We start from the raw sequence: 26998 nt of genomic DNA, 5'->3' as shown, positions 1-26998 counted from the left end.
GATACTTACCATATGAACTACACTTCTTATTACCCTATAATAGCAGAGTCAAATTTCTTACCAATAATGCGCACCGCAGGGTTATAGGGTGAGATATGGGTAGTTGGGAATTGCATGCATTATTACTTATATAGATGATACTGTATCACTTCGAACACAATTACTTCCAAATGAGATATGTAAGTGCGTACGTTTTTAGGTTACCTTTTGTAAAAACTAATAAAATCTGTTTAAACAAGAAAAAAAAACAGAGAACCTAGGGGAGAGGGTGTAGGAAGCTGGCTCTTTATATAGTAGACCAAAATGAGGTACACTGTGCAAAGAGTCCCAACAATCCCCAGAAGTATCACAGAGGCACAAAAGGCATCCAAAATGCTCTCTTTTTGGGTAGTGTAGTCGAGCAGTTAGACATATCAGGTGTACGGCTAAGCATGTAAGGCACACATACGTGCAGTAAAGGAATCAGACACCAATTTATAAAAATAGCAAACACTTTTATATAAACTTTGATACCAAGATCAATGGAGTCAGGTGAATATTTTTGAGAATTTTCAGGGTGTTTAGAAGTAGACACAGGGCATTTTCCAGGAAGCTGCACTGCAATCCTATGGAGGAAAGCAAAGATGGAAAAACAGGTAGAGTACAATGACTTACGGGACCAGTCTCCTGGACTTAAAATGAGTTTGGGGAAGGGACCAAGCCCACACCAACAGGTCACTTCAGGGAGCTTTAGTACATCCGGGTGCAGAGTTGTGTTACGGCATCAGGGGACCCATTCAAGTCTATGGTGATAGGTCCAGCTACAAAGTCGCTGAAGGGATGGACTGGAAGACAGTACAGGGGATCTTGCAAAGGGGCTCGACCCCTGAGGTCCTCAGGGACGTGGGAACACTGTCAGTCCGCTGTTCCTTCGGCTGTTGGACGTGGGTACAGGGGTGTCTTCTAGCATCGGGTCCAACACTGGAGTTCCTTGCGGTTGTAGGGAGCCCACAGAAACACTGGGGTAGTAGCCAATGGACTACTGTAGGATGTGCCTCTTTTGACACGATCACTTCCCCATTTTTTGCCTCGTTTCTGGTGTAATTTTGACTGAAAGGGCACTGGGCTCCTACTATGCAGCACCCCAGTGCCAGATCGCTTTACCCCAGAACAACAGAGTTGTTTTCTCAATTGGCAAAACCTTTAGCACCCACCTTAAGTCCTTAGGAAATGGTACCTCTGGTACCTAGAGCCTGGGGTACTAAGGAGGGTCCCTAAGGGTTGCAGCACGAATTGTGTCACCCTAAGGGACCCATCACCAAGCACATGACAGGCTGCCATTGCAGGCTGCGTGTCTTGATACAGACAAAAGTTAAAACATGACATGGCACACTGCATGTGTGTCATGTCCCATAAACACTGCATTCAATGTGTGTAAGTCACCCCTCTCACAGGCCTTACAGCCCTGAGACAGGGTGCATTATACTACACTTGAAGGCATATCTGCATGTGCGAATATGCCCTTGCTATGTCTTTGACGATTCTCAGACACAGTAAATGACCGGGGAAGCCATTTTAAATGCATGTGCTGGACACTGGCCACTACGAGTTCCCCAGCTACATGATGGCATCTTTGAATACAGGGATGTCTAGTATCAAACATCTCAGATTAATAGACCCTCACTGATACCAGTGAGGGTTTTTTTTTTATAACTGCACCCAGAGGGCACTGTACAGGTGTCCCTTGAAAACCTACCAGCTACTAGTGTGTTGACTGACTGGTCTAGACCAGCTGAGTCACCTTAGCCACTTTTCTGCCCCCCTCACACCACCCAAGGTGAGAGCCAGCACTCTCGGGGCCAGAGACAAAAGCTTGCACTGGGCGGGGGTGTTAGCACCTCACCCAGGCAGCATAGACATTCCAGGGCAGGGAGTTTCCAAGGCCTAGCTGCCTTTGAAATGAACCCAGCTCTCTCCAGATGGCAGAGATGACCAACCCCCTGTCCTCAAGAAAGGACTCTGCAGCCTCCGGAACAGCAAAGCCCCGACATCCAAAGTGATCACTGCACCCGACGTCCACGCCCGAGGTGGGGCAAACCAACGGTGCCAGCAAGGTTCCCCAGCTGCCAGAGCCTGAGTCCACTGTGGTTTACCCCTTGTGGACTTCAAGTGCCTGTAGCTCTGCACTCAGGCCTCTCTCTCCTGTGGCCTTGCTTTGAGAGAAACTCCAGCAACCACTGCACCTGTCACCCATGACCCAATCTGAGGTGGGCCACCAGTACCAACAAAGTCCCCAGGCTCCCCTGAGCTGGAGTCAACCCTGGTTTCAGCCCTGCTGGACTCCACTATGACGCCTGCAGCCTCAACACTGTTGATGATGCAGATTTTATTTCTGGCAGTATAAACTGTAATGTATCCATGTATCTTTTTTCATAGTTTCCACCCTTGCTTTGGAGAGAATATCCCTGCTGTCCTGAGGAATATTCAGTGCTTCGACTACATAGAATTTAGGAGCCATGTGCATGAGCGGAGAGACGTTGGGACTGGATGAAGGATCTGGCCTTGGTTCATCGCCAATGCTGCCAGGGTCACGTAGGAGCTACTAGGATGAAGCAACATTGCTGCGCTAGAGATAGATGGCTTTGAGCTCCTGGCGACTGATGTGCCTGCTCCTATGGAGTGGAGACCACTTTCGTTGAATTTGCAGGTCCGCAGTTGACCTTGAAGTCCTCTAGGGAGGCATCCATAGTTATTAGGAAGTTAGATATTCTATGTGAGTAGGTGAGGCATCTGATAGGAGGGTGATCTGGGGACAACCAGGCTAGTGCTTTCATCATACCGGATGTGATGTTCACCTGGTCCTTGAATGATCCTTCTGTTTGAATCCATGGTTTTGCAGCTGTTCAAGTAAGGCTCTTATATTCAGGTGTGCAAGAGGGATCAGATTGGTCACTGATAAAATCATGCTGAGCGGCTATGTGAGCAGACCTGACCGTCCTACAGCACAAGCAGGTCAGCCATCTACCAAGAGGAAGATGCGACATAGTGATAAAAGATCAGATGACCAGATTCCCTTTACCCAATCTGGGGTGATTAGGATCAACTGTGCTTGATTATCTCTCATGTTCCACAGGCCTTTCTGCAGAAGGGGGTGTAGGAGGCTGGCTCAGTTTATAGTGTACACCTATGGTGTGGCACCCAATACTGAGTTCATGCAACCCTTAGTGATAGGGAACAGGTTTCCAGATAGGACAAGCTGTCTAGGGGTGGCTGAGGCGAGCAGCTAAAGCTTATCCAGGAGGAATGTAAGCACTTGCAATACTACAGTAGTCAGACAGTAACTTACTCACAAGAAAGAAACACACAAGTGTAGCAAAAATAAAGGAAACTTTATTACAGAACTACTACTTAACTGGCATATTTCCCTTTTGAAGATATATATCACCATCAGAAATAGCATAGAAATATACAGGGCCTTTGGGGAGGGCCAAACCATATACACAAAAAAGTGGAATGTGAAATAGTGACTCCAGCCAAAGTAAGTGTGGTGGTTAGCTAGGGGCTGGGGCAGTTAAGAACACCAGAGATAAAAAAAAAACAGTAAGTGACCCCAGCAACCAGAGAGTAGTAATTGGAGTTTGTTGGAATCAAGACCCTTCCCAGTGGACCCCGAGGAAACCAGCAGGCAAAAGGATGGATGGAGAGTGCCCCCACCCCAGGGTACCCCGAAGACAGGAGTACCTACTCAGGGGCTCGGAAGCAGAGGGGAGAAGGGACACTCTCTGAAGACTGTGGATGCCTCAGATTGTCCAGCTGCTGTCACAGCACAGTGGACCAGGCCAGTGGAACTCCGGGACAGATTCCAGACGTGGAGGACCTGCAAAGGAAGGTAACAGAGTCCAGCACCCTTGGAGGTACCCAGGTGGTGCAAGTGGCATGCCCACCCAACTGAAGATGAAGGTCCTGCAAGTCGGTGGAAGAGGAAGTCCAGCTGCAGGGTCCCGGAGCTGCAGCAGATCCCGGGAGTCACCTACAAATTGTTCCTCGATGGTCACTGGATTGCAGGAGGGTTAGTGACCATCCAGGTCACCAAAAAGCAATGGCAAGTGCAAATAGAAGTTGTAGAAGTGTTTGCAGAGTTTTGGGGACCAGTAAGGTCCAGGAGACTATCCAGGAGGGTGAGTCAAGGCTGGCCCTCAGCACACAGGAAGGCCAACAGAAGTCAATGGAGCCCCCACGAGTGACCCACAGGCTCTATGCACAGGGAGTCAAAAGGAGGCCTTACCAGCACAACAAAAGTCCAACAATGCAGGAGCTGCAGGTCAAGGGCTGATCTTCATGTTGCAGAGTGTTGGAGGCCGTGGCTTCTAGGAGCCTGAAGATCTCCCGGGGGAAGAGTCAACAAGCCTTGGCAAGTGCAACAGTTGCGGTGCGCAGGGGTGCCAGTTTAGAGGCAGGAGCAGGGGCCCACAGTCTCCCAAGTTGTTTAGAAGACCAGCAGGACCTGTGTTGCAGGATCTTCGGATGTCCGTGGGCAGCACACCCCACCAGACGGTCAACATTGTCTTGAGGTGCCTGTGGTTGCAGGGGAGTGACTCCTTCACTCCAAGGGAGATTCCTTTGTGCTTCCTGATGCAAACAGACTCCTTGTGACCCTGGAGGATGCACAGCCTTGGATGTTGCAGAATTGTTGCAGGATCCGGAGAAACAATATAGCAATGACAGCCTTCCCACCAGAAGCAGACTTGTTTGGTTCCAGCAAAGACCAGCAGCGGTTCCAGAGGCCAGGAGTAGAAAAATGATTTGCAGAGAGTTCCTTGTAGTCTTGCTTGACGAATCTGAGGACCCACTCGCAAGGGAGCCCTTAAGTAACCATAAAAGGGGGTTGTTCACACTCTGCAGTGACCCACCTATCAAAGGGGGCCAGGGACATTATCTACATGGCCTAACCAGTCAGATGCTCCGAGGGGCCTATGCACATCTTATTTTCGAAATGGCAGAATCAAGTTGCCACCTGGCAGAGCTCTGTGCACCTCCCTAGGGGAGGAGCTTGACAGAGGGATAGTCACTCCCATTTCCTTTTTGTAGTTTTGCGCCAGAGCGAGAACCAGGGGTTCCTGAACTAGTGCAAACCGGATTATGCGAGGAGGGGACATAACACACAGGAAGAGGTGGTCACACCTCTCCTTTGCAAGAAATCCTTTGTTCTGCTCCTCTGGCCTGAGCCTGGCTCACCAGCAGAAGGGCAGAACAGTGTCTGGGGTCAGCAGCAGCGTGGGCTTGTAGATGGACCCTATAGTGCTGCACAGGCAGAACTGGGGGACCCCCTAAAAAACCACCTGAGTACATGGTATCATGCAACTAACACTGGAATCAGTGTAGATGCATGATTCCAACATGTTTGATACCAAACATGCCTACGTTCGGAGAAGCCATTATGTAGATGGACCACTTGTGTTGACCAGTGTCCACTACATACCTTAAGATGGCACCCCTTCACTTACAGAGTGCAGGAAGTGGTCTGGGGTTTGTATGGGTACCCTGCTTATGCAGGGGATACCCTCACACTTAGAGACATGCACCCTTCCCTATGGCTGAAGGGCCTACCAAAGGGGTGACTTATGGTGTCTACGTGGAGTGGGCAGGTTTGGCAGTGAAAGGGTGCATGCACCCTTTCACGCAGGTTGCAATGGCAGGCATGCAGTCACAGTTTGTATGGACTCCCATGAGTGGCATATACACATGCTGAAGCCCATGGGAGAACCTGGGTGTACCAATGCCCTGGGTACCTAGGTACCACAGTAAGCCAACTGCAGGTGTAAAAAGTTACTAGCAACTAAGTTTAGGGGAGAGAGTAGAGTCAGTGGGGTCCTGGACAGCAGGATCCCAGTGAACTACAGTCCAAACACACTCACATAAGGCAAAAAGTGGGGGGTAACTGTCAAAAAGATGGCACTTTCCTACAGTGGGGTCTTTGGAAATTAGTATAGGATGTACTGAGACCAGCTGAACCCGGAGGCATCCTTAAGAGAACAATTCAAAGGGAAGTGAACAAAACCAAGGAAACTTCCGGTTGTGGCGAAGAGGTCCACAAAGGAACACCCCATTCTGAAGATGATTACTTCTATCACTCTAGGGTCTAGTTCCAACTCAGGATCCTATAGCAAGAAGAAAATAAGTTACTTACCTGTAACTGCAGTTCTCCAGTATTGGTATCTTTCACATATTCACATGCTTGAATACCAAACATACCTACGGTCAGAGTTACCATTATGTAGCTGGACAACAGAAGTGACCTTTGGCCAGTACAAGGCAAAAATGGCTTCCCTGCACTTACGAAGTCCAGTGCATTGGACCTGGAGTTCATATGGGCACTTCTGCTCATGCAGGGGTGCCCTCACACACAGGAACCTGCCCTTTGGGCTGAAAGGGCCTACCACAGGAGTGACTTACAGTAACCTGGTGTAGTCACCAGCGGTGAAAGTGTGCAAAAACCTTTTCATGCCAGCTGCAATGACAGGCCTGCAGACAGTTTGCACGGGCTTCCAATAAAGGTACTTTATTATGGTAACAGAAATACTAAAATACTAAAATACTGTATAGGTAATTCCACAACTGGAGATAAACACACTATCATATACACATTAGCAACCAGGAAATAGCACAGAAAGCAATAGACTTTGGTAAAAGCAATAGGAAATAGCGAGGGCCCTAGGGGAGGGCCAAACCATATACTAAAAAAAGTGGAATGTGAACGGCAGTCCCCCACCCAAGGAAATGGAATCAGTAGGTGGGGAGCTGATGGAACTAGGAACCCCAACAGACAAGTACCCCCCACTGACCAGGAGAGAACAGACAAGTACCTGCTTTTACCCAAAATCAACAGGAAGCCTTTGGAAAAGGAGTGTCCAAGACCCAAACAAGACTGAAAGAAACCAAAGGTGGGTCCTGACAGAAGAACACCTGCAAAAGAAAGGGACTAAGTCCTGTTCGAGTTGGAGTCTCTGGCTGTGGTAGGAGTAACTATCCACCCTTCTGTGGATGCAGGACCAGGTTGACGGTGAAGACGAAGAGTCGGCTGTTCAGCACTGGAGCAGAAGAGGACTTCCACAAGTGATGTAGGCGGTGTCCCATGACGGAAGAAGAGTTGCAGTCAGTCAGTGGTGTTGGAAAACCACCAACAAGCCTTGGCAAAGGCAGGAGTCGCAGATGAAGAGTTGCAGAGCTGCTGGGAACCAGCAAGGTCCAGGGGGACTCCACCCAAGGAAGGGAGTCCCAGGTGACCCTCAGCAGTGAGGAGAATCGGAAGACGAGGATGCAGCCCCCACAGGCAACTCACAGGCAGCAAGCACAGGAGTCGCAGTGAGGCCCGCTCAGCACACCTGGAGATGAGTCCCATGTCGCTGGAGCAGCAGGCAGGAGACTGTGCTTTGCAGGAAAGCCTTGGTAGCTGCAGGAGTCGCACGGCATAAGGGTACTGTACTGCAAGGATAGGCAAGGGCTCACCACCTCCCAAGCTGGATAGCTGGCAGAGAGGACCGAGCGGACCACTCCAGAACACCACCTGTGATGCAGGATCCTCGAAGTTCTGGAGGAGAGAGGATACACGCAGCCGGTCGTCGTTGCAGTTGGTAGCTGCAGATGCAGGGGAGTGACTCCTTCACTCCAAGGGAGATTCCTTCTTGCGTCTTGTGCAGGCTGAATACTATACGCCCTCAGAGGATGCACAGCCAGGGAAATGTTGAAGTTGCTGAAAGGAGCCAGAGAAACAATGTTGCAAAGTGGAGTTGTCGCTGGAGTTGCAGATTGTCGGTTCCTGGAGGGTCCAGTTGCAGTTCTGGTGGCCACAAGATGAAGTAAACGATGCAGAGGAGTCCTGCTGGAATCTTGCACGTCGAAACTCAAGACCCACCCTGGAGGGAGACCCTAAATAGCCCTAGCAGGGTGACCACCTATCAAGAGGAGGCTGTGACATCACCTGCCTGACCTGGCTACTCAGATGCTCCCAGGGGCCTTTGCCAACCTTGTATTCAAGATCGCTAAATCAAGAGGCCACCTGGAGGAGCTCTGGGAACCACCCCATGGGTGTGTGTGGATCTCCTCTCATCCTGAGCTGCGTGGATCCTGCATCATGGGTGGTGGTCTGGAATAGTACTCTTGGTCCTCTCTGCCACCTGTCCAACTTTGGTGAGGTAAGCTCTTGTTTTCCCACACAGGACAGTACTCCTGTGCACCGCGTCTCTTGCAGCTGCTAAGGCTTGTTTATATCTCCTCCAAGGGATCTTCAGGCAATGTGTAGCTCCAGTCCCCAGCAGTCGTTGCTTTGCACAGCCCTCTTCGTGGTTCTCTTGTGGTGTGGGATTCCTTCCTGTAATGCTGTGTGGGCTCCTACGACTTCTGTGTCCCTGTCCTGTGGGACTCCTGTGGGTGCTGCCTCTGCTCCTGTGGACTCTCTGAGATGCTGAGGGTCTCCTGTGACTCCTCCTCTTGGGTTGAGTCCTCCCCGGCTTTGCTGGTCCCCTGCAGCACCACTTTTCCACTAACCGCAAGTTTGCCTTTGCCAAGGCTTGTTGGTGAAATTTCTGCACCAACACCCATCTACAATCTTCATTCCAGTGTGGGACATCTTCTGCATCCATCAGGAACTCTACTCCGGCTCCGGGGCTGCAGTGCTGACCTGTTCTTCATCACCATCGATCAACTCCTGCAAGTACAGCTGGGTGGGTAGTAGCTGCTACTCCTCCTGGACTCCACTGTGACTCTTGGACTTGGTCCCCTCTCTCCACAGGTATCCTTCTCCAGGAATCCACCGCTGGTTTCTTGCAGTCTTGTCTGGGGGTCTTCTTTCCTTCTTTTCCTGCCTTTTGGGTGGTTTGGGGAATTTCCAGCGATTTACTCATGCTTTCCTGGTCACTGGAGAGGGGGTGGGGGGGACTGTTTTACTTACCCCTGTGGTTTTCTAGTACTCCTAGCTCCACTCTACACATTCCACTTACCTAGGTGGGGGTTCTGTGTTCACATTCCATTTTTTAGTATATGGTTTGGGCTCCCCCTAGGGTCACTATTGGTTATCGCTATTTGCACAGTTTACTAAACATTTCTATGCCTATTATTGTTGTATATAATAAGACTATTACTTACCTCCTATTGGAGGTTGCCCTTCTAGTCTTTTGTGGTATTGTGTTCCAAAAATAAAGTACTTTTATATTTGTACAACTGAGTGTTTTCTTTCATGTGTCTAAGTGCTGTGTGACTACAGTGGTATTGCATGAGCTTTTCGTGTCTTCTAGATAAGCCTTGGCTACTCATCCACAGCTACCTCTAGAAAGCCTGGCTTCTAGACACTGCACTTCACTAACAGGCGAAACCTGGACCTGGTATAAGGTGTAAGTACCTTGGGTACCCACCACACACCAGGCCAGCTTCCTACACATTCATTAGTTCCGGATGGTGGAATCTGAACTTTCGGACTCCCTTACCTTCAAGTGCTCCTTTTATCATGCAGAGTTTAAGAGTTCTGGAGAAGGAGGTTAAGGGTCAGAAACAGAGAGACCTTGCGATTGACTTGCAACAGTGTTCCTGGAAATAATAGCAGTGCAGAAAATCAACTAGACCTAAGACTCTACAATGAGATACCACTGGACAATTGGGCTAAACACTAAGGAATGCTGCAAAGTGGAAAGAAAATTGCATGTGAAGCACTATTTTTTCTTGTTCAAAGGAATCTTATGATTGGCCTTGCTCACAGTTAAAAACCTAAAGCTATTTGATAACAAGCAGATACAAAACAATATATTTCATATGTGTCCTTATAACCACTTTAAATATAATACAATTAGTTCTTACCAAAAGTTCAGAAGTTCCCAGAACATCTAACGTAAGAGACTGTATCCTTGAATAGTGTACTCCCAGTTCTCTGTGTATTCCTGAGCACTCAATACAAGTCAAAATTCCCAGATTTGTAGACAGCCACGTAGGTTCTAGGAGAAACCAGAAGGCAATGCACTTAAGTCAAGAATGAATCAACTTTGGTATTAATTGTTTAACCTAAACTGCAGCCAAGATCCAAGAGTTTCCAGAATGAACAGTTGCAGTCTTTCCCTGTGGTCATCAAAAAGTGTAACACAAATAATGCTTTACACCAAAGAAATATTTTCCTTGCTAATTATTCTTCTCATAAATACAGACAGAATTGTATATGTATATGGACAGTTGAAAACTCAGATGACAGTGTGCAAGGTCTAAGTAGAATAAATGCTTAAAGCTTGATCAAACCCATCAGCATTCTTTTATCCATAATCTGGTTATTTTCAATTAGTAATAAATCAGTCTTACCTGATGCGCCACAATCACAGCATATGTCATTCCCAGTCATCCTCTGGACTTCAGATATAATTTCTTTTGTCAGTTCCTGAACAATATTATTTTCTCCAGTGCTTTGATCGCCTTTGAAAGCATTATTTAGTGCTTCTTCTTTGCTATTCTGTAGCACAGACATCCATCTAAAACACAGGCAGAACATTTTCGATAAAGTAACTTTGCCTCGTACCCTGTCTTATCTAAAAAGTCTCCTTTTACGCCTTTGACTTTACTCTTAAGTCACATCATACTTCAAACAGTCAATAGGTGTTCCAAACCAAGAAGCTTGCAGAAACCAACCCCATGAGGTAAACCGGATTTCTGAAACATCAACCTCTTGTGTACCATTATGATAACTCAACTGCTGCCAAGATCTATTCAGGAAACTGATTTTTATAACCGTGTAAAGTTGACCAAATACTACTTAAGCTAAACATTTGTATGAAATTCTAGTGAATTATAACGTTGTGAGAGAAGTCTATCACTGGTAGACTGCCCTCATGAGAATAATGTTCTTAATTTTGCAACTGCTAATGCGATTATTTTTGTGCATGGTATCCTGACCTTCTTATTAGGGTTTAACTTTTTTCTTTCTCTCCCCCAGAGGGCCCCCCTGCCCCTCCCCCTGTAATACTCATCCCAGCATTGTTAATGACCATTCAAATTCATGATTTCTGTGACTACTAATTTGATGTGTTATGCTTTACCTGGGTTGTAATTAGAAATTTGTTAAATTATGCACTATGAAGACTGATGAAAGTACATTTAAAACATGGCATATGGTGCCTTAAGAGTTAAGAAAAATCATGGATCAGGATTTCAAGATTCTACTGGGCTTGAACCATCAATCTCTCAGCATAAAGATGTAGCACATCTTTTGAGTTTATACACACACAAATAACTTCAAATAAGATAAATGTCTACTGAAAGTAAATAAAAAAAATGTAAAAACACTAGATTTTGAAAGTTAATTAAAACTGAAACTCCAATAAAACAACAAAATCAAAACATTAAAACCAAGGTTTAAAAGTAGAGGTAAAATATCAAATACATTACCTTAAACAAGTTAATGATAGCCACCAAACTCCTTAATGTTAGATGCAAAGTGAATTGCACTTCTTCTACAAAACACACTTTCAACTTTACACTTAAAAAAAAACATTGAATATGCGCAACTCAAGGGGACCCCAAAGAATTTTCCAATAAAAATGTTAAATCACAAAAGGCAAAGGCTTAATCAACAAGTTAAAAATGTTTCTGCATAAGCAACATAACAAACGTTCTGCCAAAGAGAAAACCCACTATTCTGAAAGTAAGACAAACCCAGCTCTTTCATTCAGTTATCAACGCTGCGACTATGCAAGTTATGTGGACTAATAATATACATCTAGCTTGCATGCTAAAGTGACTTAATTCACCCTTAAATGAATTAGCTGGTGTCATGTTCATTTTGAAGACTTCACTGCGATACTTAGTAGACTGCCCTACGGCAGTTGTTAACTTTTGACTTCTCTGCAACCTGAATTACTAAAAGGGGACAGGGAACCAGGCATTAGCAATTTCTATAATTTTAAACTCAAAACAATACACTATTAAAGAACCCAAAATACATCAAACAAAAAAAATAATTTCATAAACATACAGAATGCTTCAATTAACGCCATCAATTGTCAATACCAATTTTGCTAACTGTGCTTGCACTGCTTCCATGGGTCAAACTAAGGGTACCAACTAAATTTTTAGACTCCACTTTTAAATTCCTTTTCAAAGTGTCAATGTTGCTTTTCTATGGTTACTTTATTAATCTGATATTATTTCATCTTCTAAACTGCTGTAAAGTCCCTGTTTATATGCAACAAATCCCAGGTTAAAAACCTCTGGCGTAGGAGTCTATAATGTACCAAAAAAGGTATATGGAGATCAAATTGTATACGTCAGTCTCAAACTACTTAAATCTTACTGCATTTTTAGATCATCCTTGAAATGTAAATAAGCTATGTGACTATTTAATACAATAATGATTTCAAGCTCTCTAAGAGAGGCCTTGAAAAAGCAATAGAAGAGATAACCTGGGTTTTCACAGATGGTGCTCGGATTTTTAAGTTGCAGGTGTCTGGTTGCAAAGACTCAATGGAGATATGTTGAAAGTAACCGAGAACTCAATTCAACCCACTGATTAGCACAGGCCTTGTGTCTTATCACTCCCAAGTGCTTGCCTGCTATTCGCTGGCTGCTTGTTCTAGCTCCCCAGCATGTTTGTCCCAAAAGTTGAGCATAGCCTAGTGCTCGCATTCCTGAAACCCTTTTTGTCATTTTCGATATGGCTTCCAATGATGGTTCATATTTTGTCTCCTTTTTCATATTTTTAGGTCGAGCATAGCAGCGAGCAAACGTTGCTCTTCAAACATCTTGTTATCTATGTGGGCCTTTAACCATGCCCACCTCATGTCCATCACTCTCACTCGTTCGTGGGCTTGCCTTTCAAAAATCCTTTGTTATCATTGGTAAATGCTTTACGTTTGCCCCTCCTTGGGTGGTTTTGTTACTGCCTTGGTTACATGGATAATTGCACGTCTGCCGATATGTTTAACTACGAGCAAAGTTATTTTTCCTTTTGTGTCGCTCCTTTGTGCTCATGGCGGCCTAGGCGCTGTGAATCGGTTCACTTATGTCAACTGTTTTACTTTACATTTTTCCATTTGTGTGTCTCTTTCGCACTCACACTTAAGGCAGCCATGGTGCTGTGAATGGGCTCATTGTGTTTTGTCATAACACACCTTTTAAACGCTAGGTGGAACAGATCTTTGTGTGTGTAACAAACACACAAGGTGAGGCTTCCTAGTGTCATTCTAGTTCAAATACTTTATTTCGGCAGTTTGTCTTAAAAGCATACATATAATACATTATACAATGCAATACAATACAATAATAAATATAGGTTTATTATTTACATAAAATCGGTATGAACAAAGTCTCGTCAGACTTAAAGATCCTTAAAACCTTTTCAACAATAAGAAAAAATAAATAAAATAAAAAAGACACCAAATAAAACAATTTTACCCCACCTGCACTTTAACCAAAGCTCATTCAGAACATGTCAAGTGAGCTAATTACCTCATAAATTGACAGAACAAACATTGATCCTATCAGTGTCCTTACTTTTCTTGGGTCCTTGCACTTACTATGGAGTAACTCCCCCAGCCCCCTCCCGGGCCAGAGCCCTAACTTTCTGATCCATACGCCCAGAAGAAAACGACTCATAGGGTAGACTAGAGTCTTGTATAAACCTGACCTAAACAGGCGTAGAGCCACTCGATAATCCCCAATCCCCAGGGATTTGCAGACTGTCCTGAGCCACCGCCATCTTGAGGCTTGATGCCCAGGACAGACAATAATACGATTTATCGTCTCGGGCAATGATTTACACAGCGGGCATAAGGCAGATAGCCCATCTCTTTGCCACATACTACAAAAAGCGTTCACAGGCAGGCAGACGTGTCTAAAACGCAGATACAGACTCTTTGCCCTTGGTGGAGTGATATAATCCAAAAAGTCTTCAAAGTTAGGCACAACTTTAAGCTAAAAAAATGTTCTGTAAGATGTCCCAAATCAGCCCTAAGCTGCTGACACTCCCTAGTGTACTGCCAATATGCCACCTTAAGTACCTGTTTATCTTCTCTACAGATTTGGTCCGGCTGTTCCCAAAGTGCCTCAAGCTTCAGCTTTTTAAGGCATGTGGAAATGAAGCACAACCAGGGGACTTTCAGAGCGAAGTCTAACATAACCAGGTAGCTGAGGCCTGCCCTATACGCAGCCAACTCGGGGGTAGACCAGACCCGAATCAAATAGAGTAGGGGGTTTAACAATATTCGATCAGTGACCCGATTAATTCCCATATCATATCTCAAGGGTATAAGGGGGGAACTGATTGGTACGGCTGCTAAAGCACTGATAAAATTGTTTTCAGCAACTTCTATCCTATGTGTATTAGCATACCCCCATAATTCTGCGCCATAGGTTGCTGCATTAAGGGCCTTAGATCGATTAGCCTCAAGGGCTGGTGAAATGAAGCGAGAGCTTGTAGCTCTAAAGAAACGGAGGATGGCAATAGATCTATGAGCTAACGTTAGGGAACTTTTTACTACTTGAGAGTCCCATTTTAGTTTTCAAGACAAGGTAATACCTAGGTAATCACATTGACACCCTTTCAAGATTGGAATTGCACACTTTTATGTTCTGCGTTCTTACTGTAGAGTTTTCAAAGACCATATACTTGGTCTTTGAGCAATTTTTCTCCAACATCCTTTCTTTGCAGAAAAACTCAAATTTTAACACCAAATTTTGCAATCTCATTGGTGACTTAGAAATTAGCAGTGAGTCATCTGCAAATAGAAGGCTAGGGATTTCCTTGCTGTTAATAGTGGGAGAATCATTTATACACTGACCAAGGTGTTCAGTAATATCCTTCATGTATAAAGAGAAGAGTGTAGAGGCCAACACACAGCCTTGCGGTACCCCCCGGCGTACTGGGTTTCTTGATGTCACCTCTCCTTGCCCACCCCAGCGGACCTGGGCATATTTCCCACTATGTAGTCTAATCAAGATAACCACTAGGCTGCTGGAGGCTCCCATCTTTCTTGGAACTTGCCACATATTATCACGTGGAATTAGGTCGAAAGCAGCTCGCAAATCAACAAAGGCTACATAAAGCCTCTTCCGTTGGAGAAGGACCTGCTTCCAATACAGTACTGAAAACCTAAATACCTGATCGATGGTACTAGTCTTGGGTCGAAATCCAGCCTGCAGATACGAGAATATCTCTGTATTAGCCTCCCAATCCAGCAGTTTTTCAAGCACCCACCTAGCAAATATTTTTTGAAGATTATCCAGCAGGGTAATTGGGCGATATTTAGTAGGGCAGCTTGCGTCGCCTTTTTTAAACACATGAATGATTTCAGCCCCTTTCCAAGTATCCGGCATTCTGCCCCCACTTGCTATTACGCCGGAAAAGAGATTTATATACCCAGCCCACACACGAGGTTCAGACTTGTACAGGTCACCAGGAATTCCATCCAATCCCGGAACCTTGTGAGGTTTCAGGCTATTTATAGCTGCCAGCGTGTCTTCCATTGAGAAAAAAATTAAAGGGCTAACTGCCTCATATGCCTTCCCCCAGCTAAGTCTGAATTCCCCGCCCTTGAACCTATATTAGGATCTTCTAGGATGCTCTCAGTATTAAAGAATGGGTTTCCACCAATAGCCTCCCCCTTATCATTTTCTCTTGCTGAATATAGAGCGCCAAAGTGTTTCTCCCGCTTATCTGGTGCAATATTACATTTCCTCAAAGTACCCCGCTCACCGGTCCCATCTGTTATTATGGCCCAGAAGGCATGATTATCTTTTAGCTTCAATGCCTTAAGTAGCTTTTGCCAATTATCTTCATCTCTCTCTTTCCTTGCCGCCCCTTGACCCGTTTTATACTTCACTCGTGCACACTTGATGGCTGCTCGGTTACATTCACTTATAGCGGTTACCAGCGTCCATTTAGCCATCCTACAATCCTGATTAAAAATGTATGGATGTTTTACTCCCGACCCTTGGCTACCTCGGTGTTCTCTCCAGAAAATCTATTTAATTTTAGCAGAAAGTGAACTATGAGGTTGCAAACAAAGACTGGGATCAACATGCTGGTCTTCATATTCCTCTAAAAGCTGTACAAATCACTGGCAGATCTCAGCATGCACTTTCCAATCGGCGAAGACTCTTGACTATGTTACTCGTCGTTGGTTGTTAGAAATACTAGGTTCTGGCAGGGCTGAAAGTCCCCAATTGGAAGACCTAACAAGATTCCCTCCGTTAAGTGCTACTGCAAATGGGCAATGGCCACTCTCAGTGGTGTCCATATCTACCAGATCCAGCCATAATCGCACATACAACAGAATATAATCAATAAAACTCCTCTGGTGCCCCCTTCTGAATGTAGGCGCTCACGCTTGGTCCGAGTTTGTTCTCCCCCATTGCAGCCACGCAGACCATGCGCCGCCACCATGGACACAATCTGTAGGGTCATTTGAGAAAGATGACATGTTGGCCTACCTTACCAACTGTGGGACACCCCACTTCTCCTCCTCTTCTCTAATTGCATTATTAAGAGCAAGGCATGGTTCGAATTAAGTATTAAACTGGCCAGCCACTATTTATCTAGATTTTCTTTTGTGAGTTTCCACTAACGACTCAAGCAAGACCAAAACAGAGGACTCTCTATTAGCTGGTAATGAGCATGTGTACACATTTATTATCACCAATGATAATCCACTTGGGAATCGTAAACTGATACCCATTAAATCTAGAGAGTCTATCTTCAATATTTCATGCCTGCAGGCTATGTTGTTTCTGACCAAAATCAGAAGTCCCCCCCGAACCCCCCCCCCCCCAATTGTCTGCCCTATTTTCCTTGGTGGCAGGTCCTCCATGCTATAAGAGGTAAATCCTCTAACGAAGACCTTGCTAACAGCCCACGTTTCTTGGCACACACAAACATTGTATTTCACCCCTGCCACATTCCAGGAGATTAATTATAAATTTGTCCTGTGTTCAGTCTCTATTTCCAGAGGGGCTCCCCATTGTTCATCTCCCACCAGTATACTAGGCGCCCACCCGGATGGAACCACCGAAGTTGATTCTTTATCTGCTGGTCCAAGGGGTGTGGAATTTCCCCTATCCATCAGTGGCCCCAATGGAGCTAGTCAGTCTAACTGATCCAGCGTAGATGGAGGGTAGTAACGATTCTGAATGGGTATCTTAAAGGAAGTGTGTTGTATACCCCCGTGTTAGTGGAGCTCGATGTAGGTCAGACCTGGTGTTCCCATTACCTCTTACTACTGGGGGGTAGAAAAAACCCAGGGGTAGCATTCTAATACACCCATGTACTTGATTTTTTGCACTAATCAAAGTAAGCAGGGATTGAACACAACTAAGTGACTTAAAGGTCACTATTATACAGTTACCATGTGAAGCTTTTTGTGTGGGACCCACCAAAGCTACCCTACGGGCAGGGATAATTTCCTCACAACGGACCTATGGCCAGCCTGACTGTTTCCACAGCAAGTGTGCAACTTTATTTAATAGTGAGTTATTCGACTCACTTGTTCCTTTAGGTACCCGTGGGACATTCTCTAGGATGATAATATATGGGGTGCATTCCGGAGGAATATTAGGACGCATATCAGAAGTGTCAGAAAACACAGAGGGGGTCATTACGACCTTGGCGGGCGGAATCAGCCGCCCGCCAAGATCTGACCGCCATGCGGCCGCACCCCCACCGCGGTCATTTGGAGAACCCCGCTGGGCCGGCGGGCGGAAACCTGGTCCCGGGCGACCCTTCCTTCCTCCGTTTCATTGTTTTTTGCTGGTTATTAATGTTAACACATAAATGTCACTTAGTTGCAAGTTACTATCAGATCTGCATTATTTTGCATGGGCATTGCTTCGGCATTTTTAATGTTTACATATTTCACTTTGTTGTACCTCACTTTCTTTCAATTGCGCGGATTAGTAAAGCAGTCCGTGTGATTGCATGCATTTGTTTTCCTATAAGTCTTCATCCCAGCTTGTTTTTTGGATCGCCATTTTGTTTGACGTCACATTCTTGCATGGCATGGACTATTTGGCCCAGCGGGGATCACGGCCGCAACATAGGAGCCGGCTCCAAATGGAGCCGGCGGTGCTGCGGCCGTGCGACAGGTGCAGTTGCACCCGTCACGCTTTTCACTGTCTGCATAGCAGACAGTGAAAAGCCGCATGGGGCCCTGTCAGGGGGCCCCTGCACTGCCCATGCCAGTGGCATGGGCAGTGTAGGGGCCCCCAGGGGCCCCACTACTCCCCGTACCGCCAGCCTTTTCCTGGCGGTTCAGACCGCCAGAAAAAGGCTGGCGGTCGGGGACCCTTAATCCCCTGGGCTACATCCGCCGGGGCCATTGTGGCGGAAAACCGCCAGCCCCGGCGGTGCGACCGCGGCCAAAATACGCCAGGAGGCACCGCCAGCCTGTTGGCGGTACTCCCATCGTTTTGGCCCTGCGGTTGTAATACCGCCAGGGTCATAATGACCACCAGAGTCTCAGTTTCTACTAGCCTGCTAACTTTATCTCGTGTCCCTTTCACTTCACCCACAAAATATCAGCTGCTTAGGTGTTGGGGGGAGCCTCTTAGAGGTTTCATTAATTGCAGGCGGTTCTTGGACTTGCAGGAGCTTGCTGGACCTATAGAATTCGTGGGCTCTAGGGCAGTCTTACTAGTTGTCTTGCGACACAATGTCTTGACTCCAGGCATGTTTCAAGAGTAAGATAAAAGGCCCCAAAAAACACTAACCAGGGGCTCAATCTCTTATTTCCCAGCAGTTCCAACTACCCATGTGATAAGAAAAATATAAAGTCAAATAACTGGGCACAATCCGGCCTCTTCCAGGCAATGATGTGCGAAGATGGGCCCTGTCTTGGCCCGGGCGCATCCCGCACACTATGGGATGCAAAGTTCGTTATGTGCGCCTCTGGGCGCCAGGTGCTGGGAAATGTAGTGCGGGCCCCCGTCGATCTGCCTAGTACCCCGCGCTGCGGGATGCAAAGTTTGTTATGTGCGCCTCTGGGTGCCAGAAGAGGTGTGTGTGGCTTCTCCTGCCACCTGGTCTGCTGGGGAATGTAGTGCGGGCCCCCATTGATCTGAAAGAAGAGATCTCTAAAACGAAACGCGCGCTTGAAACGTTATGTTCTGGCTACTTGAAATCATCTGATAACTCTAACCCTGACTGAAGTGAGATATGATGACAGCAGGAGATGAAGACACAGTATATTCACCTTCTTTCTAAAAAGCGTCATTCAATACTTCCTAATCAGTGCATCAGAAAAATGACCCTTCCTTCCTCCGTTTCATTGTTTTTTGCTGGTTATTAATGTTAACACATAAATGTCACTTAGTTGCAATTTACTATCAGATCTGCATTATTTTGCATGGGCATTGCTTCGGCATTTTTAATGTTTACATATTTCACTTTGTTGTACCTCACTTTCTTTCAATTGCGCGGATTAGTAAAGCAGTCCGTGTGATTGCATGCATTTGTTTTCCTATCAGTCTTCATCCCAGCTTGTTTTTCGGATCGCCATTTTGTTTGACGTCACATTCTTGCATGGCATGGACTATTTAAGTGGTTACAAAGTAATCTATGCAAAGTTCTTTAAATCAGCAGCCAGCTGACACTATCTGTGAATCAGAAACATTTTGTTTAACTTGTGTTCCTCTTTTACTGCCCCTGTACTTGTGATCCTGAGAACTTTTTTGGGGCAAAAACATTTAGCAACGCTTTGTTTTTAGTGCTTCCGACTGACATTTTTTTTCACATCGCCACTGCTTTTTGCATCTGCATTGTATCACCATTTAGCTTAATGCCTTAATGCTTACACATAAATTTCAAATAATTGTAAGCAATGCTCCCTCTAATTTTATTCCACTGTGTGCGGCAGTGTAAGGTCTCTGTGTGTTGCAGCCAAGGATACGTGTGCCAAGAAAGTGACCGTTCACTCAAGCGCAGCGTATAGCTACCAAGATCATTGACATTTGCCTCGCCATAGCTTTGTTTTACCACTAAAGCAAAAAAGACAGGGCATTAGTAGTTTAAAAAAAGATGGCTTCAGTATTATGCTGCCTTAGTATTCACTTTTAATTGCAGCAGCCGTGTGTTTAAGAAGAGAGCTTTAGGCACCAGCACCTTTTTTACTTGTTGTTTCCTATTTTTGAGGGTCGATGCTTATTTTTCTTACTCAAGCATTTACTGTGAGTTAAAGACACATTTGGGAACAACAGAGGGAGAGAAAAACAAAAAAGCGTCACAATGAGAGAAAACAGAAAGCTGCAAGAGTGAGCTGAAGGGCCAGGGCCTGGCTTTAAATGGATTGAAGAGGCCCGAAATGGCTTCAGTATTAAGCTGCCTTTATATTCAGTGTTTTCACTTTTAATTGCAGCAGCCGCGAAGAGGGCTTTGGGCACCGGCACATTTTTTTATTTACAAATTATGCACTGGAGAAATGCCCTCAGTGACAAAATAAACATTTTATCTAGCAAGCAATCACCCCAGCCAGCCAGCCTGCTGATAAACATGATTTATTGCCCTGAATGCAGCCCTGTGACCTCCAGCCAGACAAAGCTAATTAAACTCCTGCAAAAAGAACAAGTGATGGACGGAATGCTGAACAATGTCAAACATTCACCCCCAGTACAGTGATCTGGGCCTAAATCCATCGTTTTTTTGCTGCCCATGCCATTCCAGTTTGGACCCAGCCATTTGCAAATCAGTCTTGACCCTGTTCCCCATGGGAACAGTCCAGCCCGAACTGCCAGGCCAGGTCTTTCCTGGACTGGAAACAAGCATCCTGGGACCGGTTTCGGGGTTTCACCCCTCATCAGCCAGGCTAGCTTGAATCCAGTGGCATAGGAAGCACGGGACCCACGTCTGGGCATACCCTTCCCACATGAGGAACAGGGTCATGACTGATTTGCATATGGCTGGGTCCAAACTGGGTGGCATGGTGAGCAAAAGAACGATGGATTAAACCCAGATCTGTGACTGGGGGTGAGTGTTTGCATTGTCAGCACTCAATCCATCATCCTTTTGTGTTGCTAAAATTAAACTCCTGACCTGCTGTAATTCCTGATAAAGCACAAAACTTATTCACAGGGATTTCTCCTCTGGATGCTGCTTGTCCTGCTGCTGCAAAGGCAGGCAGTGAAAAGTGCGCGCTTTGTAAAAGTGTGTGTGCGGTGGGAAAAGACATTGTGCGCGCGCGTGCACCTTGGTACTGGATTGGTGTTTTTTTGTATCGTCATTGTTTCGCCATTTCAAATCTTTACATATTTCACTTTGTTATACCTCAGTTTCTTGTGTGACTGCATGCATTTGTTTTTTTAGCTTTCTTCATCTCAACTTTTTTTTGGAACAAGTGCCAACTGCCTGGGCAGTGCAGGGGATCCCCGGCAACCCGTCTCCACCAGCAGTTTCATGGCGGTTCTACTGTCGTGAAACTGGTGGCGGAGAGGGGAGTCGTAATCCTCTGGGCAGCGCTACACCGGCGGATTAGGACCGCCAGCACCACCCGTCTGTCCTGTGGAAGTAAGGTGGCGGTGCTGGCAGTTGTAATGAAGGCCTCTTTGTCTGTGTCTCTCCTTTGCGCTCATGGCGGCAATGGTGCTTTGAATCAGCCTGCTTACGTCAATTGCTTTACTTTCCATTTTCAATTTAAGTGGCAAGAAAAGTCCAGTTAGGAATTCACAAGACTAATAGCTCTAACTCGAGCAAAAGCAAGACCCACTGAATTGCAAATGTTTGCTGTCAGCCACTCTCAAGTACCGTGCGCTTTCGTGAACCCTGCGCTCACTGTTGCCCTCCACTCTACAGTCTTGCCTGCGTGCTTTCCCCCATTTAAAGAGCTCCTTCTCCCCTGTGTACTTCTCTGTCACTGTCTGTGTTTTGCAGTTTTATATAGCGCCAACTCAGCTCAAGGGCTTTGGAACGCTTACCATGAGCACCAGTTAAATTGCACAATGTCAGATTCATTTTTAGGCATGTTGTTAAATCAGTTGGCCAGAATCACAGGTGGTTAAAGCAACGTGAAACCTGCTTAATCTTGAGAGCCCCATCCCACCCAGCTCCTCTGCTGCCTGCCCCCCTGCTCCCTGTTGCTGCTTCAGCTCCATGTTTTGCTTTATTATTCTTTATAACCCCCGCCAGTTCCTCTCCTGCATCGTACCAACTTCCCTTTTGCTGCCGCCACTCAGTGACATTTATTTTTTTAACCAAGCTCTTTAGTTGTGTCCTGCGCAGATCGCTGTCCAGATTCAGTAGAGTGTTAGCGTAACTTTAATAGGCATCTAATTGTGCTCGCTTTCATCCAAGAGATTGCATTTATAAGTTGCTTAAATTGCTGCATTTGTTTTTGTAATGCCCTGTGTATTAGTCTGGGGCTTAATAAGAAAAGGCCACGGCACTTTGCACCACCCATTGCTGCGGCCAGCACTGCCAATGACATATCTACACAATTACTAACCATCACACGACTACAAGTTTGACAATCAGACTATTCGAGGCCACCAAAGCTACAAGACATACTTTGGCAGCAGGTAATCGTTTTTTTTTTTATGTATGATGAATTAATAAACAACTGTTATTCTGCTCATCTTTATTACACACACAGTGCCACCATGTGACAGCTGTCATAAGTGCCACTGTTGACAATTAAGTTGCTGGTGCCGAGGACCAGAAACCATTGTCTCAAATTAAGCACAGGGGCTTGTGTTACATTGCTGTCATCCACTTTCATTGATTGTTCGGTAAATTAGGTGTGAATATATAAAATATAGCTTTTGCCTCCATATTACGAACAATATGGCATTCTAAGAGGGCAACGGCTCCGCTGCCACCATCCACAAGCCGAATTCAGATAGCCTAACCGAGCCCATCTAGGAAATCGGACACCAGCAGTGTTAATCGCTTAGACCACACAACGCATGGCTAACGTCTGCCTAACCGTCTATACAGTAACAGATAAGCTATATGCAGGGCCAAACGGCAGGCTATTACAGCACGATACTACCCATGCAGCACTCCATCCCCAGGCAACAGCACAAGTGCCACTACTTTAACCTAATACAAAATCTGGCTCTTATCCGGTCCATAATTTTTGATTACTTATTGTTTAACTTACCTCCCGTGTGCGCTCACAAGATGACAGCTATCCGCTCCACGCGGCCTATGTGACGCCCTATGTGGCCTACATGGCTTCCAGCGGACCTCCGACCACCAACGCTCTTTCCCTCGGATTAAAACTAGCACTTTTGCTTTCCTGCCTAACCTCCCTGCGATCTTGCTCTAACACCACTGCACTAAACCTTCATGTAGCCTGGGTCCAACCTGTGATCACCGAGGCAATATTGTGCTCATATCGCCCACCGCTACATGATGCCTGACTTCAAGATGGTAGCCGCTCCAGCTCCACCATCCACTGCTCTACACGTGCTCTGAGCTTTCCGGCAGCATCCGATATTCTGCACTGCCTTGACCTATGCCAAACAGCCTTTGGTCACCGAATTCAGACCCCAGGACCATAAAACTGGCAGATGACCCAAACTTCTATTAAGGTATTGGCAAAACAACAAAGAATAGACTTTAAATGTCATCTCTCATAAGCAGGCTACAGGGTACATAGGGCATGCCACAGCCCTTGTATTGTTTGAAGGCTCAAAATGTCAAAGACTGTGTTTTAAAACCAACAGACTTTGCTCACTGCTGAGCGCCATTCCCTCCTGACCTTTATCAATGGATTCCAGAACGTCATCCTGCCATAGTACTACTAAAAGTGATAAAAGAAGGAAAGACACACTTGCCACATTGGCCAACAGGAACCATCCCCAAGACCTTGTGCCAATTCACAACTATATAAGCGCCCACACAACCTCAACTACTGGGCTCTACCATCACCTGGTAACAGGCAATGATGCCCAGGATCTACCAGGGATCTACCTCCTCTTGACCACTCCAATGCTTGTTTAAGCCTCCTAACTATGCCTTTGCACTCTTGATCTCTGACCCTGCCTCTCTATCCACCCACCTCGTGGAGCCCAACCATCTATTCTTCGCCATGGCTGATCATAAAGGAAAAGTGGCCAAAGAACATAAATGTCCCAAATCTGAACCCCCAGTGCCAGACTCTCCTATTAAAACCAAAGGAGACATGTCTGCCAACATTGAAGCCATCATACAATGTCTCAGTGTACTCCATGACCTAGCCCAAGACAATAAAGCCAACACTGACCTTATGCATCACGACATCCAAGCCATAAGCAAAGACCTTAAGGGTCTATCTGTCAGACTCACAGAGGCTGAGAACAGGATTAGCTCACTCTAAGACAGATTTCTCAACTCGTAAACGCTTGGACTACTCATGGTATTCAAAAAAACAAATGAGAAGAGAGATCTCAGAACTTGAAGACCATAATCGCAGATCGAATCTAAACAATTTCGGCCTACCAGAGAATGCTGAAAATGACACCAATTCTTCTGCCAAATTTCTGGAATCATAGATCCCTGCCACTGTGTGCCTCAACTTTGAGAAAGACTTTGAAATTGAACAGGTCCATAAAATCCCAGTCTGGCACAGCTCCAGATGTCATGAATGGAAACACCACATGCCCGCTCATATGCAGAAAATAAAACAAATTCATTGGAATGGATCAAGAACATAAATATCTCAAGACTATTGCAAATAAACTATCTCAACGAGGAAAGGCTTCCTGGCACTCCGTCAAGCACAGAGAGAACGTAAGATTCCCTTCTCCTCTGGTCCGGCCAAATTCCTCATCCTCTTCAAGGGCAAATCAATGTTCTTCACCTCCCCTGTAGACCTCCAAACCTTCATGGACACCTCCACCCAAACTAAAATGGATGCCTAATACTACATCTTCACTTCATCCCCACATTGTATGCTTCCACATCCCATTCATCTATGATGTTCAAATGTTCAGTCCCCCGGAGAGACACTCGCCTACTTGACATTGGTGCTCAATTGCTGGCAACAATGTGCTTCCTCTGAGAGAGCATACTATCCACTAGGGTGGATCGCCAAGGTCACTCACGCACTGAACCATCAATATCGCAGCCACAGCTGTTCTTTGTTGTAGTTCTACTGGTTAATGTGTTGTACAGCCACCTATTTGTTTACCCCCACTAGTTAGCAAGTTACAAATTTGGAAAGCTGTTAGCATCTTTAAGATGGAGTTGTGATTACCACTGTTGAGGCTTGGCCTTCTTACGGCCTCTCTCCTTTTATAAACTGGGTGGGGTAATGCGGCTTATCCGCAGTACGGGTATGGGTGATAGGTGGGTTATTCATAGGAGTCTGATTTTGTTTCTCTTTTTTATTTCCATGTCTTTACTCTCTCTCGCCTTTTTCCTTTCTCTCTTACTCGCCACTAAATATGGTAGCTCTACTAACTTTATTTCTAGGTCCACTCAATCTAATCACACAGCCGACCAGGGTACCTCTTTGTTGTTCAGCTACCAGCTACCCATACCCCAGCTCAGTATCACTTACACAACCTACACCATATGCATACAATCCCTACTATTTTGCAGAAATACCTTCACGCCTCTCCATCACCTCTGTATTTTCCAACATTCATCAGTGAACCACTCTGGTTTACCCTATACATACAAAGTAAGACCACACGCGCACCTCCTCAGCTCAAAATTACAGATCTCCCATGAGTTTATTGCTCATTGCCTATCTCCTAGCACCACGTCGGTAACCATAACGTACAAGTTACTTACCTTCGGTAACAATATATCTGGTAGAGACATATTCTAGTTGCAGATTCCTTACCTTAGAACGTTCCGCTAGGCGTCAGACTGGATCCAGAGAATTTTGTTCAAGCAATACACTTGTGCGTTGCTAGGTGGTGTTGGTCTACTCCACAGGCGTCGCTGGCGTTGTAGTTGCTGTGATGAAGTCGGGAGTAGTACATAGACGCCGCCTCAGCGCAGTGACGTCAGTTTCTTTTCACGACTTTCAATGCCAAAGCGCAGAGCTGCAAAGAACACTTAAGTTGGTGCACCAGGACTAAGGCCCTGAATGGTAAAGCCCTGTCCCTATAAATCAGTTCGCAAGCGGGAGGATGGGTGGGTCGGTAAGGAATCTGCAACTAGAATATGTCCCTACCAGATATATCATTACAGAAGGTAAGTAACTTGTACATCTGAAAGATACTTCTAGTTGCAGATTCATTACCTTAGAATAGATACCCAAGCAATGCCATCCCCAGTGGTGGGCTGAGAACCAAGATCATACTAGAAAGTCCTGCAGAACCAAACAACCAAAGTAGCCGTCCCTACGGACCTGACTGTCCAGGCAGTAATGTTTAGTAAACATGTGCAAGGATGCCCACGTAGCTGCCTGGCAGATATCCAGGACAGGAACTTTGCATGCTAACGCAGTGGAAGCAGCAGTTGCTCTTGTGGAATGAGCATGCAAGCCCTCTGGGGGTTGCTTCTTTGCCAAAGCGTAGCACATTTTGATGCAAAGAAGGGCCCATTGTGAGATGGCACGTTTTTGCACCACCTTCCCTTTCTTCGCACCCACATATCCAACAGAGAGTTGATTGTCCACCTGGAAATCTTTAGTACGATTAAGATAGAAAGCCAATGCTCTTTTTGGGTCCAGACGGTGGAGTCTCTCCTCCTCATGGGAAGGATGTTGCAGTGCATAAAAAATAGGCAGGGTGATGGACTGGCCTACATGAAAAGGCATAACCACGTTTGGAAGGAAGGAAGCCTTAGTGCGCAACACCACTGTGTCAGGGTGCATAGACGAGTATGGAGGTTTAGACGAAAGGGCCTGAGGCTCACTCACCCTGTGAGCAGAAGTGATGGCAACAAGAAAGACAGTTTTGAAGGTGAGGAGCCGTATGGGACAATTGTGCATCAGCTCTAAGGGAGTATACATTAAATAAGTAAGGACAAGATTGAGGTCCCACTGAGGCATGATAAATGGAATAGGAGGAAATAAATGGGTGAGATCTTTGAGGAATCTACTCACAATAAGAGATTTAAAGAGTGAGGGCTGAT

At 45.9% G+C, this 26998-nt stretch overlaps 1 protein-coding gene across 6 annotated transcripts in view; it reads right to left on the bottom strand.

Annotated features, from left to right (window-relative positions):
- ASAP2 (ArfGAP with SH3 domain, ankyrin repeat and PH domain 2) overlaps window positions 1-26998 on the bottom strand; it is a 916066-nt gene that overhangs the window by 332715 nt on the left and 556353 nt on the right. For all 6 annotated transcript variants that reach the window (XM_069235900.1, XM_069235899.1, XM_069235896.1 and 3 more), the window contains exons 14-15: window positions 10315-10481; window positions 9826-9959 (exon numbers count right to left, since the gene is read on the bottom strand). In XM_069235900.1, coding sequence (XP_069092001.1) covers window positions 9826-9959; window positions 10315-10481 — 301 coding nt within the window. The remainder of the gene's footprint in view (window positions 1-9825; window positions 9960-10314; window positions 10482-26998) is intronic.

This window comes from Pleurodeles waltl, chromosome 5 (assembly GCF_031143425.1).
Source record: "Pleurodeles waltl isolate 20211129_DDA chromosome 5, aPleWal1.hap1.20221129, whole genome shotgun sequence".
NCBI lineage: Eukaryota > Metazoa > Chordata > Amphibia > Caudata > Salamandridae > Pleurodeles > Pleurodeles waltl.
Note: the sequence above shows the minus strand (reverse complement) of the source record. Positions and strands in the feature narration are given on the sequence as shown.